The 16,472-nt window shown below is 46.1% G+C and overlaps 1 protein-coding gene across 2 annotated transcripts in view; it reads left to right on the forward strand.

Moving 5' to 3' along the window:
• Positions 1–16,472, forward strand: part of LOC119461044 (leucine-rich repeat serine/threonine-protein kinase 1-like) — a 66,866-nt gene that overhangs the window by 11,935 nt on the left and 38,459 nt on the right. For both annotated transcript variants that reach the window (XM_049672529.1, XM_049672530.1), the window contains exons 9-16: positions 947–1,357; positions 2,547–2,741; positions 5,240–5,507; positions 6,719–6,840; positions 8,779–9,056; positions 10,926–11,196; positions 12,835–12,957; positions 13,788–14,037. In XM_049672529.1, the coding sequence (XP_049528486.1) occupies positions 947–1,357; positions 2,547–2,741; positions 5,240–5,507; positions 6,719–6,840; positions 8,779–9,056; positions 10,926–11,196; positions 12,835–12,957; positions 13,788–14,037 (1,918 nt within the window). The remainder of the gene's footprint in view (positions 1–946; positions 1,358–2,546; positions 2,742–5,239; positions 5,508–6,718; positions 6,841–8,778; positions 9,057–10,925; positions 11,197–12,834; positions 12,958–13,787; positions 14,038–16,472) is intronic.

Here is a 16,472-nt window from a genome sequence, read left to right on the forward strand (position 1 = left end):
ACTTGTTTATCGATCCATTGCTCATTTGTTTGCTATGTCTATTTGTTTGTTTCCTGCTTCACTTATGCAGGCATAATGTCGAGCATTTGCACAGGAGAGTTTACAGCTAGGTAAACAACAACAAGAACACAAAAAAAGTTGCAGATGTGAAATGATGTTGAGATTGCCTTTTACAGTTGTTACCTGCAGCGGTGACTCAGTGGCTATAGTGTTCTGCTGTGGAGCATTAGGTGTGTGTTTGATTTCCAGGCCGTAGTGGCCACGTTATGATTGAGGCAGAATGCAAAAAGGCCAGTTTATTGTGTTTTTGGTGCATGATAAAGGGCCCCAGGTGGCCAAAACAGTTCTAAGCCCTCCACTACAGTGTTTTTCGTGGCTGCAATGCCATCATGCAGCGTCATCAAAAGCAGCTGGCCCACCAACGCTATTGGCTGATTTCGTGATCGCGAGAGATTCTCAGTAATACATGATTGCTAATTTTGAGTTAAATGAGACGTATAACTGTCTGCGATCTCAAAATGGCAGAAAAATAATTTCATCTTTGCACTGCACGTAGCTGTGTCAGCTGCACATGGTCTCCTAGATGGAAGCGGTGTACTGGGTAGCCTAGTCTACCGCAGCCATCACGGGGTGCCACGACGAGCCCTTACACTGCCACGACATTCAACTTTCAGCCAGGGCTTTGCTCTCCTGTCTTCTCCGCTGTATAGCTTCCACTGCGCTAGCGTAGACGAAGAGAAAGGCAGGTATCGGTGTGATAACTCTACTTGTAGTTGAAGGATTCGTGAAATTCTTGCGGCATGAGATTCATGAGATGACATCCTTTAATACTGAGGCCACTATGATTTGTTAGACATATTTTCAGTGTCCCTTTAACAGGGCGCTCAGTTGGAATCAATAAGAAAATCCTATAGTGGTGGACTGTGTCTTGCTTTGTTCTGTGTAGAGTGCCCTAGACGGCCTGGCTTTGGCACCCAGCGTACCTGTGATGATCAACTGGCATGGTCAGCAATGCCTGGAGCAGTTATCCGAGCGTTGGCTGGCCGATGCTGCCATGGCACTCAACCTCAAGCTCAAGCTGCAGGCACAGCTCACGGGCCCTGCACTGGCCGCCATCACCCGCCTGGATGTGTCGGGGAATGCCTTGTCCGAACTTCCAGGCTGCGTATTTTCGTCGCTGCCGTCACTGCACCTGCTGGCAGCTGGACAGAACAAACTGGCCACGTTGCCTGCGGTGGTCTCTGCTCCACTTCTGGAGGAGCTGCAGCTGCAGGACAACCGGCTGGAGACAGTTCCAGGGACCCTGTTCCAGTTGCCAGCCCTTCACACACTCGACCTGTCCAACAACAAGTTACAGGTGCAGAACTAGTGATCTAGAAAGGCTTTTTTTTCTGACGTGTTATTTCTTGGGATGTCACTGTTAATGTCAAACCTAATTGCTAAAGCATTGTAGGGACTGGTGTGACGATAACAAGGACCACAAGTGCAGGTCTTGGACTACAGTCGAACCTTGTTATGGCAAAGTTAGATTCACATAAAAATACTGTTGGTGTATCCAATATTCATTTTAGGCATATATTTGTTACAAGCTGATACAAGCGAGAGAGACATGCCACATTTACTTCTTTGTATCCTATGCTGCATTATTTCTGTGTGTGTTATATTGAAGTTCGACTCTAGTTGGCAGGAAGGCCAAGGGATGGCACCAGGAGTTGTGAGCCACAAGCTGCGGTGAGGCTGGTATAACAGCAAATGAAGGAGTACTGACGAGACACACGTCTTGTGTGTGCTCCTAACTTGACAAGATGGTTCTTCAATGGGCATCTGTGGCCGTTTTTTAGGCTTTGTGATGAAAAACATTTATGGGCCATTGTTGTTATTGTTTATGAACTGAGTGAAAGCATATGGAAAAATTCACTGCCTACTAGCCAGCATCCACAAGACACAGTTAAGGAACAGAAACTGCTCGTAAAGGAAACAGAAGTAAGTACCACAAAGCTATTGCAAAACATCCTGGCACTGCACAGGAGAGAAGTCAGTGAATGGGCTAAACACCCTAATTAACATGCATACCTTTGCATGTCCTGCAAATGTAGCTTGAAGTCATCTTGAATGCACATACACAGCATGACGTAAGTTTAAATAGTACTCTCCACAAGCATACACTTTTGTATGGTCTGCAGTGAACTTGATTCCCGCTGAACACGTGGCTGTCTGTCCTCACTTTCTTTTGTTCTTACGTGACGCCGATAAGTAGCCGTGTATTCCAAGTTGCATCTAGCCACATTAACATAGCAGTATGTTGTAGGCAGAAGAGTTCATTTTTTTCTTGTGAGCTTCTCAGTTCTTTTTTTTTTAACACAGTCACATTGAAGGAAGGGTCAGATTAACTGAAGTCATGCACATGGAAAGCCTGTGAGGAGAGAACTATATACAAAGACGAGTGTTCTAGGAAAGGAGTTTGTCATAGCAGTAGAACTGTCCAAGTGTGAAGGAAAATGCATTTTTCACCGAAGCAGCACTTCACAGTATGTGCATGCCCGCAGGTGCTGCCTGAAGAGCTGTGGGGAGCACCCCGGCTACGCGACCTAAACCTGTCGATGAACATGCTGTCAAGGCTGCCCAGCGAACCAGGAGGCAAGTCTGCTCCGCAGGAGCCCGAGCCAGCGCCTGTTGCACCTCGTGCCCCATCACCAACTTGGCCACTCGAACATCACTGCCTCTGGAGGCACGCACTCGAGGCAGGTGCACTTTTGTTTGGTAATGTGGGTCCTCTTGTTGCCTTCCCCAAACATAATGTTGTGCGCACATTGTAAGGGCTTCAGTTTTGCTGCAGCCTTCATCGGCTGTGGATCTGGTCCGGAGACAGCATTTTACATATCAGTTTTACGATTGCGTGTGGAAAAAGCACTTTTCACATGTCACCCTTGTTACCCTGACGCAGTATCCCAGTGGCTGTAATATTACGCTGCTGAGCTGGAGGTCACGGTTTATTTTGTGGCCGTGGCAGCCGCATTTGAATGAGGGCTGAGTGTTAAAAACCCTTGTGTACCGTGCATAGGATGCACATTAAAAATCCCCAGGTGGTCAAAATTAATCCCGAGCCTCACACTGTGGCATACCTTATAACCAGATCGTGGTTTTGGCACATAAAACCCCAGAATTCAATTTTAATGCGATTAGCATTCTTGGGATACTTCATGCACTTTCCGGTGTCATACACTTTCTGTCTGTCTGTCCGAATCTAGCCGTTTTTTTCACCAACTTGGGTCGCTGGGTAGTCCATGGTCGAATGGGTAGAGCATCAGACTGCCGTGGGGATGAAACCAGTTTCGAAACCAGCCGTCGGACCAACTTGGGTCACTGGCTGTGTGAGATTGGTTATGTGCCGCACTTCAGTGAACCCTCTTTAATGTCAACTTAGGTCACTAGGTATAATGATGCATCCTGAACTTGCTGCCGTGAAGTAGGAGAGACACTGTACAATTCGGTGTCCAATATGGCAGTCCGGCGGGTACGATTGTATTGCACGCCATATTGGAGGCTGAATCGTACTGCATGTCTCCTACTTTTATTGCGATAGCAATTATATGGACACTCCAGGCGCATTTTCGCCATTGGCGCCGATGATTGCAGCTCAATCTCCCGCGTTCGAGGGAGGAAAGCGGGGAGGAAACGCACCTTATTCCGTCGAGCGCATGACGCCGGGAGAGGGGAGGGAGGGGCGCAGCAACTGCGCATTGCGTGGCCGTGCGCGCCCTATCTTGAAAGCGATCTGCGTCGGGGGCTGAGTCTAGGTGCGACGGGGGCTTATACCTTTGTGCGTGCTGCATTCCCGCCGCTCATTTTGCGTTGAAGCGATACACTGCCCAATGGTCACTTCGCTCGCTGTTGCTGCCGTGCTTGCTCATGTCACCGTTTTGACAGCGAGTGCCTGCGGTCATTGAGCGTGATGTGTTCATGTTTGCCTGTGCGCGCTGAAACCATGCTTGTTAATCTACACAATTAGTGAATGTTTGCAAGTTTATACAGTCGATAAAACTACTATCCTCATTTCGTATAGCTGTCTACACATTTGCTATCACAATCGATGGTGCGCCTTTCGGGCAAAACTGCAACTTTTTTAGAGGTGGCCCAAAATTTTAGCGCTGCATAATGAATGTACCCCCCAACTTTGCATATATTTTTCGAGGGAAAAAAGTGCGTTCATTATGCGAGTAAATACGGTATATTCATACTTTCTCGTCTGAATATATATATTCATCTACGCGTCACCAGCAGACTTCACGGCAGCGCTGCTAGATGGTGCAGCGTGTCTAGAGGGAAATGTGAGAGACGAGCCTAGCGACATACATGCCTCATACATGACGCATTTCAGCTGTGCCAAAACAGTGTGTTGCCACATTGCTTCATGCTAATCGCATTGATGGCGACATTCATCCTGAGATGGGTTCTACTGGCATTTTCAAAAAACTGTTTTACCCTGACGAGAACAAGTCTACTCATTGAAACAATGGAACCATGATAAAGCTTCCCTTGTTTGTCCATTGCTGATCACTCAAGCCTCCATCTTTTTGTGACAACTATGTCGTGTTTTGATTTACTCGTGTCACATAGGGCAATGCGATGCATACTTGTGCTGTGTTGTCATCAGTCTCACTAATGCTATCCTATCCTCATCACTGTCCTTATGGATGCATTGATCATGGATGCGATCTGTAGTATTTGAAGTTCTCGCAACATTGAGACATTTAGCTGTAATCTCCAAGGACGCCACACATCACGCAATCAAGATCCTCTCAAACCTACCATTGGGGAAATGATGCACGAGCAAACTGCAATTGCTTTTTGCTGACTTTGGCTTGGGCTTCTATTTTTTGATAGCGAAGCTCAACAATGCCTTGTTGTATTTCATATTTTCCTGTTAATACACCCAGGTTACATTTGACATTCTTTTTTATAAAAATAGGGTCTTGGGCATTTCACAGTTGCTGTGGGTGTGCTGTATTCACCGTTCTGTCTTCCATTCATTGGCCCTGTTTTATCTGCTGCGCGAGGTAGTGTTCGAAACATGGTGGCCATGATGTTGCTCCCGGTGCCTGCATTACACAAAAGCATGCCCTTCAAAATTGGTTTCCGTTATTATGAGGGAGCCATTGTTTGGGGGTCATCACGTGATGTTGACACCAGCTATATGTATGAGAACCAGTGAGCCCCAATCGCACTGTTGCTCTTGCAGGTGCAAGAGACATACGCGCCTGAAGGGCCTGGCTCAGGCTGCCCGCTGAGCAGCCTCAATCTGTCTCACAATGCCTTCGAGAGGCTGCCTCCCATGCTGGCCTGCAGGGCTCCCCACCTGGCTCGAGTGAACCTCAGCTACAACGGCTTGGCTTCACCTGGCGAGCTGAGGTTCTACCCTGTTAGTCTGCGTCACCTCGACCTGTCCTCCAACCGATTAGCAGTGTGGTGGGCGCCGGCAACAACTGACACCACTTGTGCTGCAACTGGTAAGCACTCACATCCCCAAGGACAATATTTGGAACCCCTTTTAAAAGCTCTTGTCTTCTTAAAGCCATAGAAAGCATTTCAGAAGCAACCCTTGAGGCAGAAAAATGACAACAATGATGACATTGTGTGATGTACAGTGTCAACTACTGTTTGGGGGAACACCTGATTAGTATTCGGTATATGACTTCTGGCTAAGCTGGCTAATATAATGCCTTACGCAGACATGTGTTAATGAAAAATTATTCAGCAATCCTCATTTTGAATTGAAGCTCTTTGAGTGTTTGAATGCCAATGAGGTGTTCCTGCTGAGAGTGGACAACCATGCACATGTGATCAATGAATCGATTCACTGTGCTATGCAGTTCAACTATTCTGACTAACATAAAACGATTGTGCCAGTTTTTGCGAGTGGATAATGGGTAGGCCAAATGTGCTAACTTATTAGCACTCTGTATCTGATGTGTTCTTACAACAATGCTTAGAAGGCATTGAAGGCTGAAAGGCTCTGTTGTTTCTGGCAAGCCACATTGGGCTAGACCTGCATTGACTGCATGTTCTTTTTTCGTAACATAATGCAGTATCGTCAGCTTGTTCTAACAGGTGTGGCTTTGGTGCACAGGGTATTTTAAAGAACTAACATGACATTTTTGTCTTGTCAATTTTTTATGTTTATGTTAAATGAAGCTCCAAGCCTTCAAAGCCCTAGAACGATATACTGGCAATAATAAGAGCTCCCAAAATAATTTATTATAATACTCGTTTCTATGAACCAGTTTCAGTTTCGATACCCAGCAAGTATATGCGTCATACTGGCTTGCTTTATTCCAGTGATTGCTGCAGCTGCGAGATGCAGGAGCAACCAGAAGAAACGTGTACAGTACTCTTTTTTTTTTTTTTTATGAACAATTGTACAACACCTACCCTTATTGCTACTCAGCATCAGCAATTTTCTCTGTATCATGATTTCATGATGGTATTTGGTGACTAACGTCGGTATCAAAGATATCTATCGAGCATTTCCTGACCTTCACATTTGCCAAGTGTCATCCTTTTACATGCAAGAAGTACGTACGTAGTATATTTTCTACAACTTTGAAAGTATGTGTCACTTCTCCTTTAAGCTTTCCTGTGGCTTTGTGGCATTGCCACATGTGCATCCATGTTATATTTTTGAATGCCAGCTGATCGATATCTAATGGTGTTGGCACAGGGGGCAGCTGCCTGCACCAGAGTCATTGGCGGCTGGAGAACCTGCGCACATTGCTGCTGGCCAGCAATCAGCTACCAGGGCTCCAGGGTCTAGTGGGGCAGCAAGACGGGAACGACTCCAAGGTGACATGGCATGCTGTCTTTACAGGAACACAAAAGGCAAACATTGAACCAATCAAGAGTGTTTGATTACTCTTCTGGTAACCTTGCAATGTTTGTTCCATGCTGATAGATGACTCAGTTGCAGAGAAAACTGCAAGGAGCCTTACAATCCAACAGTTCAAATCATCTTCAACAAACATGGTCTGTTACATAGATGCAATCCCTCTGTCCTTTCTTATCAGTAAACTCTCTCTCCCTCTCTCTCTCTAAGCCGCACCGACAAACTCAAGAGGCCGTGCTCTGCGGGCACCTTCTGCCTGCTGTGAATCAAAGGTCCACACCGAAAGTGCGCCATACTCCTGTTAGAAATGCTAGAGGGCAGTGTGAAGATGTAGCACCAACAAGTTCAATGGGAAATTTTAATAAAACTGGAAATACTGCGCTTTATTTTGTCTTCAAATGCAGCGCAATTGACTTTACCTTAGGGGAAGCTTAGAAATAGTTGTTTTAATAGTAACTGTACTTGCTGTTATCATTCTCTGAGCCCATTGTTTACTGAGGGTAACAATTGTCATTACTCTGTATGATGTTACTGTGTTCTTACAGGCTCAATGTAAAAATTGCAGTTTGAATGGCAAGATATGTGACATGCAGGGAAAAGTTAGCATCCAACTGAAAGTAGCACGAAGCTATAAAGGAGTCCATATGGAAAACTCAGAAAGAAAGCTATGTGTCCAAAATGCTCTAGTCATCATGCTTTAGAAGAGTGCTGAGATGGGCTGGTTGGTATGTATAACTAAATAGAGAGACAGCGCAAGGACCAGACAAAGGGAAGCCTCTGACAAAGTGTGAATAAATTGGCATGTTCCCTGAGACAGTCATTGATTCACTGGACAGTTTAGCCAATGAAGCATTTTATTAATTTAGCATGTTGCTTCAGATGGTCGTAGATACACTTGCTAGTTTGGTTGATATTGGAAATGGCATTTCACATATATTATTGTCACTCAGGTTTTGTTTTGTATCTTTTCATGACTTCATTCTCTCCTTTCTCCCTTTTGGCACCTTTATTTATTTTCCTTGGATGCAATTAATTTTGTTTGATGGTAAGCACTTCATTTGTGCCTTCCATTTGTCCTGTGCATGCACTGTGTCTCCTTTTAGTTACATCACGCTTTATTCATTTATCTTTTAGCATATCATTGTGTTGGCATCCACATTATGTGACGTAGTAAAGCTTCATTTGTGATTTTGTTATATTTGTGCATATGCGGCTAATTCTTTCCCTCTCTGATTGTGATGGCTCACTATGGTGTTCTGCCGCTCCACATGAGGCCACAGGTTTAATACCCGACCTTGGTGGCTGCACCCCGTAGTGCAGGGTAGCAAACCTGGATGCTCTTCTGGTTGACCTCCCTGCCTTTCCTCTCCTTGCTCTCTCTCTCTCTGGTGGCTGTATTTGAATGGAGGCGGAATGAAGAAACGCTTGTCTGCTCAGAATCCTAGGTGAAAGGGAAAAATTAGCATCCACCTGGACTGTAGCCTGAAGCCATAAAGGAAACCCATACGTGTTTCTCAGAAAATAAGCTTCGAAGAAGAAAAATTCTTCCTGGTCTGGAGACCGAACCCGAGACCAACACGTTTCCAGGGCGGTTGCTCTACCATCTCAGCTAACCAAGAGGCTAGCAGCAGATTGCAGGGCGAGGCCGAATTTAGTGACAACTAAAAGTGTAGAGACACTGAATATGGGAAATCAGTTCTGCGGAAGCCCACTTCCTCTACCTTACAGTCTTCAGCAGAACTGATTTGCCACAATCCCGGGTGGTTGAAATTAATCCAGACTCTCCTAATACAACTTCTTTGATAGCCCATCAGTCACTTTGTGATGTTTAAGCACAGTCTAACTTGATTTGATTTTTGACGATATTTTTTTTCCTCTCTGATTGCGATGTGGTGTAGGAGGTGCCGCTTTTCCCGAATCTGTCCATGCTGGATGTAAGCAACAACCTCCTGAGCGACGTGCCAGCAACGCTGGCTGAGCTTGGCTCCCTCTCAGTGTTGAACTTGAGCGGGAATCCAGGCATCATCGAGCTGCCTCCACAGCTTGGCCTTCTGTCCAAGCTGTGGAACCTGAACCTGCGAGGCTGCAGCTTGCACGAGCCGCTCGCGTCTATGGTGCGCTCGACGCGCTACCGCACCACTGACCTCGTTGGATACCTCAAATCTATTCTCCAAGAGTGAGTGCATGCTGCTTCTGCTGCTGAGGTTGCGTGTTTGTTTCCCAGCCGCAGCGGACGCATTTGATGGAGGTGAAATGTAAAAAGACCCGTGTACTTAGATTATGTGCACGTTAGGAAGCCCAGGTGATCAGAATTAATCTGGAGCCCTCCACTATGGCAATGCCCAAGTGTTCGTTTGAAACATTAAGCCCCACGAATCAAGTTTCCATTTATTGTATTGAAATTCCTTTGCGGCGGCAGTGAAATTTCATTGTATTGAAATTGTGTATAAAAACAATTCGTTATATTGAGATCAAAATACATGGTGTTCTTTGGACAAGAAGCTATAAAAAGTAAATACTTCGTTATATTGAGAATGTTGTGTTATGCAAGTTCATTACAGCATAGACCGCTTATAGCGTAAGTCGCTGGAATCGCGAATATCCTCATTATACGCAGTAATGCACTATAACCAACACAAGTGTTCAAAGGCTGCACATATGCAAAACATGTAGACCAAGTAGCTGCGCGTATCCGAGAAGTGAAACATGTGACCGGGAGCTCTGCATCCGTTTAAATTTACGAACGCTGAAGGGTTAATGTCCAAGTACCTGTGGTCTTTGCATGAAGCAGAGAAAGTAATAACATTTTTTTTTTTTACAAATGACGTTGACCGAATTTCAGACACAGTACAGTGTCTCGTCCGACTTTTCGGGCTCATCGGCATATGCACGGTGTCGAAAACACGGCGACCGTGGACCAAGTTGCCGCCATTTGAGTGTTGCCTGAGCCATCACTTTTGTTATCAAAGTGGTCTGTTCGCTTTCCATGTGCCATGCAGTCACTGCAATGTGTTTCGTTGACTTGACACCAAACCACAACTTCAGTCACCGACGAGGCGTGCTGGTTAGGCCTAGCCGGCGATAAGTCTGGCAGCATGCCGTCACGGGAAGTTTGCCCTTGATATATTCGTACCCCTAGACGATTACATAGAGATTACGCATGCGCTCAAGTGCACGGGCTGAACTGACAGCAGCGCATACGAAGGGGAGTTTCGTTTCTCAGGCTATCAGCCGCGGCTACTGCGAATGCTTACTAAGTTTGTATGTGCGCACACTGGTAGGAACGGTGGAAGCTCGCAAGTTCACATAAAGCCTAATAGCTCTAAAGTCTAAACTAACTTCGCAAAACACTGCTTAAACTGACAGCAGTCAAGGTCGCATGCGCGATATCTGAACTTCACGACGACGCGCATCGTGACACGTGCACAGAATCTGAAGCTGTGTTCAGTGCAAAGTGCACCGCTGGTAAGCAGCCAAGCAAAAGGCTTCTCCGTCGCCTAGGCAACCACCGCGTGCCCGCATCACGCTGCCACCGCTTTTTTTTTTTCTCGTTCGTTCGCTCTGCCTCTTATGCTCCTCCTCCGTATCACCCTCATTGCTCTCTTCTCCCATCGTCCGGTGCACCTCATTGAGAAGCATGCTCGCTACCGTGCTTGTTGATGGGATTTCCCCGCGGAAGTCGCATTATAACCGGTATTTTGTCTCATGTGGCTGTACCGTAAGCAGTATGCATATACATGTAGTTCTATGGGAGGGTAAACGGAAGTCAGAAAAGGCCCCGTTATAGCCAGTTCTGCACTATAAACGGTTACGTTATGAGTGGTCTAAGCTGCATATAAAGGTTTAACTATAGTAGTGCATGACTAAACAGTGCAAGTTGAACATGGCACAGGAAGGACACACTATGTCTGTTTTGCCTCATTCTGTGTCTTCTCATGCAGTTTAATCATGCACTAGCATTAAATTACCTTCTTTTGTTTGTTCCGTGAGACTGTGAATGTAGGCCCCCAAAGGGTGACAAGTACCTTTTCTGCTTAACGTGCAGTGCTCGGCCGTACGCCAGGATGAAGTTGATGATAGTGGGCGTGCAAGGCATCGGAAAGACATCTCTGCTGGAGCAGTTGCGACAGGAAGGCACGGGCTCGTACCGGAAGCGGCCTCCTGAACACTGGGGCAAGCGGGTAGGTCACCGTGGCCTTGGACTGAAGACACCCAGGGGAGTGATGCTGTCCACTGTCGGTGTGGACCTGGGTGACTGGACACTGAAGGGACGACACGGTCCTGTTACGTTCCGCACATGGGATTTTGGTGGCCAGGTGAGGCGGCGTGGTGTGACTGGTGCACGACACTTGCAGAGAGTACAACTGAAGTTAAGAAGTTGGAACACTGTTAACGGCTGTGTCTAACTGTTCATGCTAACAAGAATGCTCTTAAACACATTACCACACATAGGCTGTAGATTTCTCATATATTGGGAGTTGTCTCATAGAGTGTATTGCTCTTAAAAAATCGATGAATTGTCAAAATTTCATGTATATGCAACAGTTTTTGAGCACACGTACCCCTACCACTGCAAGCACAGATTGAGATGGTTGGGCACAGATCTTAACGTGCGGGAACTACAGTATAAAAAGCCAAACCAATGCGGGGTGACTCGCAACAGAATACCGTATTTACTCGATTCCAACGTGCCCTCGATTGTAAAGTGCACCTGTTTTCCTTGACTAAAAAAGAGAACAAAAATTCTTTACAATACCGCGCACTTCATGCTTTATTACAGAAATACAACTTTCTCTCATTTGGAAAAACAAAGATTTACTCCCAATGCGCTAAAGTTGTGATGAATAAAAAAAAATCCAGTTTCGCCCGAAAGGCGAAGCATCGATTGCAATATCAAATTAGTAGACAGCTATACGAAATAAGGATAGTAGTTTTATCGGCCGTATAAACTTGTAAACATTCGCTTACTAACTAAATTATCAAGCATGGTGTCACGCGTGCACAAGCGAACATGAACACATCTCGCTCGACGACCGCAGAAAAACACTGGAGTGACGGAAGCACGGCAACAGCGGTGAACGAATTAACCTTCGTGCTAGCACGCCTCTCGCTTCAGTGCAAACCATATGCGCAAACTATGAGCAGTGAAAACACAGCACGCGGCGGACTCTCTCCATGTCGCAGATCACTTTCAAGATACAGCCAAGGCGATTGTATCGCCGAAGTTGATCGTCGCAGAATACATCCTGCTTCGGTCCCCTGAAACCCTTCCATGTTGCTTTGCTGGCGAAAATCCTTTCCTGTTTGCACCTGTCCCGCGCGCAAGTTTCGGGTTCTCCGAACGCCCATGATGCAGCCTGATTTCCGTCCGTCTCCGCACGCATGATCACGTTCCTTTTAAATGCGGCATCATGATGAACTCGGCACAAACGCAGAAAACAGGAAGACAGCACATGTACTGCAGCACATGGAGGAAGCTACAGCAGTTAGGCTCAAAGCGCATACGAGGCGGCCATCTTGAAATCTCAATGGTGATATGGTAACACAGACCTAGAGTCGTACTCGATTCTAACGCGCACACAATTTTCGGACCCATTTTACAGGGGAAATAAAATGCGATTTAGATTTGAGTAAATACGGTATGTGTCGATTGATAAGCTGGGAACTGGCATGCGTTCGTTTTGCTTTGTCAATTATGCAGACATATTGTATTATATTGTATTCATTCATTATGCTACCGTACTAGCCTTCTTGCGAGCTTGAGTGCGATCTAACAAAGGGCAATGCTGTGCTTGTTTGTTGCCCATTTTTGTCTTTGTTTTGTGATATATATATATCTTTTTGTTTTATAAGTGCTTTAAACAAGTAAACTCGTAACACCATCAAATGTGGAATTTTATGAGCCCCCTGTTTGCAAATAAAGCACCCAACCAATAGTATCATTGCTGTTGCAGAAAGAGTACTATGCCACCCACCAGTACTTCCTGTCCAAGCGCTCCCTGTACTTGGTAGTGTGGCGGATAACAGATGGTGAACGAGGTGTCCAAGGCATCCACCAGTGGCTCATCAACATCCAGGTGAGTGCATTTTTGGTTACGTTGCCCTATGATGAAATACACTAAATCTGTGGTAATTTGAGCTCGTATAGCTTGAAATTCTTTGTAATTCCAGCAAATCTCAGATTGTTGGTCGGCTTGTCCTGTTTTTATTGCATTTTAAAGCTAGTTTGTTCACACAGGGATCTTATTCAGTTCAAAGTTCCTGCTTCCCTGGACAAGACACTACCAAAAAGAAAAAGCTTTGCAGATGTATGCAAATCCGAGCAACTGATACATCAGAGACAACGAAGTTGCATAAGCGAGTTCTCACACCCTTTGGGAGTCCTAGGGGCCTGGTTTACCACTGTCCATAATCTACCCAAGACTTTGCAGAAGATTCACTATATCTGAGCTTAATACTTTTATACTCTCCGCTATATCTGATGCATGTTTCTATATGCTGTGCTGCTTCAACTGACACCACCGGTGTCTAGCCTGGTAAAGTTGCATTGCTGGCTGCATTGCTGGCTGTGTTGCTACCTGTTCTCTGACTGACATTCGATATCAACCATGCCAGCACAACTTACCACACCGTGAAACCTCTGTTGAACTTGCTTTTACAGCTTCACTGTAATAATTCCACATTATCATAATTTAGTTATGGTCTGGGACAAAAATATGGTTCCAGGTCTGGTACAAAAATATGGTTTCCACGAAAAACGTTGTGCTGCGTGAATTTACAGGAGTAATATCTGGCTCAGGTGTTTATGAGAGCATTGCTTAATGACTAGACAGGTCTATTTACGATGTTCAAAAGGCATTTTTTCGGGGTGCTTTTCATAAGCAGTCTAATCAGATTCAACTTGCAGGCCCGTGCCCCCAATGCCCCCGTGTTGGTAGTGGGCACACACCAGGATCTGGTGAAAGAGTGCCTGCCAGATGGCTACGCGGAGGAGCTGCAGGCACTGATCCGCAGCCGCTTCCTGGGTGTGGTGGATGCGGACAAGTGCGGCCTCCCGCGCGTGCTCGACTCTCTGGAAGTCAGCTGCCGCACACGGCATAACATCCGACACCTCTGCCAGCTCATCTATGATGTGGCCTTCGACATGCGCTGCCCAGGTAACCCCATGACCTTCCTTCGGTTTAGTTCCATTTCTTACTTCTCACAGATGTTGGGGCCTTCAGAAAAAAAAGTCACAGGCCTGTGCGGCACACACAGCACAGTCACAGCGTAAGCTGGTGGAGCGGCTCAAGAGTAGCTCCAATTTTGGCACTACGCACAACAGGGTCTTCTTTTTGCCTCGTTTTGACGAGAACGATCTGAACGGTCCGCCCACCGTCGACGGCGAGCTGCGGCTTGTAATGCTCTCTGCACAGCAGTCTGCGGAGCCCGATCATGCCTGGTTGTAGCCGCGCACGTAGCTCTACTATTCGCTTCTTCTGCAGCGGTTCCTACATTGCGAGGAGACGCCATAACGTGTACCGAAGAGGTATCCAGAATACGTGGCGCACATCTCACATCCCTTGACCCGTGGCACAGTATGTTGTTGTCGTTGCTGTTGTTGTTGGTGATGATGATCATGATTGTTTATTGGGATCTTCAAAACGGGCTGGTGACAAATAGTCACCTAGCCTGCTTGAGTTAACCAGGTCCAGTTACATGCAGCATGCAATTGCTATATGCAACTTACATGTCGGGCACGCTGCGTTTGCAGGCACTTTAACTAGATGGTGCCATCATACTGGGGGAGACTTGGGATCGGGTTGATTGCGCGCCTCGTCTGAATCACATCTCGTCGTCTGCACCTGCGCACACTGCGTTTGCAGGCACTTTAACTAGATGGTGCCACCATACTTGCAGAGGTTCGGGATCGCGTTAACTGCGCGTCTCTTCTGAATCGCATCTCGTCGTCTGCGCCTGCGCGAGGGCATTTTTCCGCTGCCTGATAGCAAACACTTGCATGGCTCAGTGGTAAAGTATCCGACTCCCGCGCAGCGGGCCTAGGTTCGATCCCGGTGGGGACCAAGTACTTTTTTTCGCATTTCCGGTGATAGTGGTTATGGTCACCAGCGGCAGCAGCAGCGGCGGCAGCAGCGGCGGCAGCAGCGGTGGCGGACACCATCGCGAACCGAAACAGCTATTGGAATGAGCCCATAACAGCTTACGCTGTAAAAAGTAGGTGGTTGTAGACCACCTGAGGGCCTATGTATTATTAGTACGGTCCACTGTTAGTATTTGGCTTCCAAACACGACTGAATTGTCGCATGAAGGCATGCAAATGGTTTTTAATGCATAGATGTCTGCCTGATGCATTCTATCAGCTGTTATTTTTTCTCACTAAAGCTGAAGATCGGCTTTGTTAGCACCTAGGTGCTCTCGTTGAAAGGGGATCATACTGTACATGGTACCACTTTCATCAGTCCAGTATGTACAGTTGCGGACTTCACGAAACCGACTGCTTTAGTCTTCAGTATATATGAATAAGGTGCTGCAATGCAGCTTATTTTTTGAGCAAGTGAAAAAAATAGTAATGATAATGATTCATATAGGTATTGCGTCATCACATCAACCAGCACTGTCAAATGAAGAAGAAACTTGCTTGCTTATCAGAAGGGTGCTGTTATTATGGACACATGAAGACGCAGTCAATCTTTTTGGCAACTGTACACATCTGCACTGAAATGTTACTGTGAGGGAGGCTTCTAGAGCTGGCAGGCATTGTGCCTCTCCTGGCGGCAGTTGCGAGTAGCTCTCTTCTATGTGACTGTTTTTATGTTTGCAAACCAAATGAATAAATAAGGCTTGGCGTGTTACTTGCCTGCTTGGGATGTTCTGGAGCTGGTAGCCTGTAATTGAAGTTGCTTGTAAAAGGGGCAGTAAAGGTTTGGCACACTGTCTCGTCTCTGCCTAGAAAACTTGATTGCTTCTCACTCATGTGGAGTAATAAAGATTGACTGATTCATTCACTCTCATTCATTCTCAGGGGAACATGCTGTTGCAGGGGCAAATGGTACATCAGATAGGTACATTAAAGGAACATCAGATAAATTGGAATATTTTACGTCTTGGTAGCAAAAGTGACAGATCAGATCAGAAGAATAAGATTAGAAGATGGCTCAAGGCCGGTTTGAGCTAAGAAAGGCTCAGCGATAGCTCAGTAGCTGTGGTGTTGTGCTGCTGAGCTCGAGGTTGCAGGTTCGATCCTGACAACAGCAGCTGCGTTCTGATGGGAGCAAAATGCAAGTACGCTCGTGTACCGTTTATTGGGTGCACATTAAAAAATTCCAGGTGGTCAAAATAATCTGAAGTCTCCCACTGTGGCATGCTTCATAATCAAATTGTGGTTTTGGCTTGCAAAACCCCGGAATTTACTTATTTTTTCATGCTTGGAAAGATAGAGCCACTAGCATTGCAGCTCGCATCTACGTCTCTTATATTTCAGTATACGTCTGCACTAGTCATCAAGTGGTTCATTACCTGAGTCGCCTATGATTTTATTACCTTTCTTTCTCGACAACTTATTGTCACTTGTATGATGTTTTACCCATAAATA

Source organism: Dermacentor silvarum, chromosome 8 (genome assembly GCF_013339745.2).
Source record: "Dermacentor silvarum isolate Dsil-2018 chromosome 8, BIME_Dsil_1.4, whole genome shotgun sequence".
Classification (NCBI taxonomy): domain Eukaryota; kingdom Metazoa; phylum Arthropoda; class Arachnida; order Ixodida; family Ixodidae; genus Dermacentor; species Dermacentor silvarum.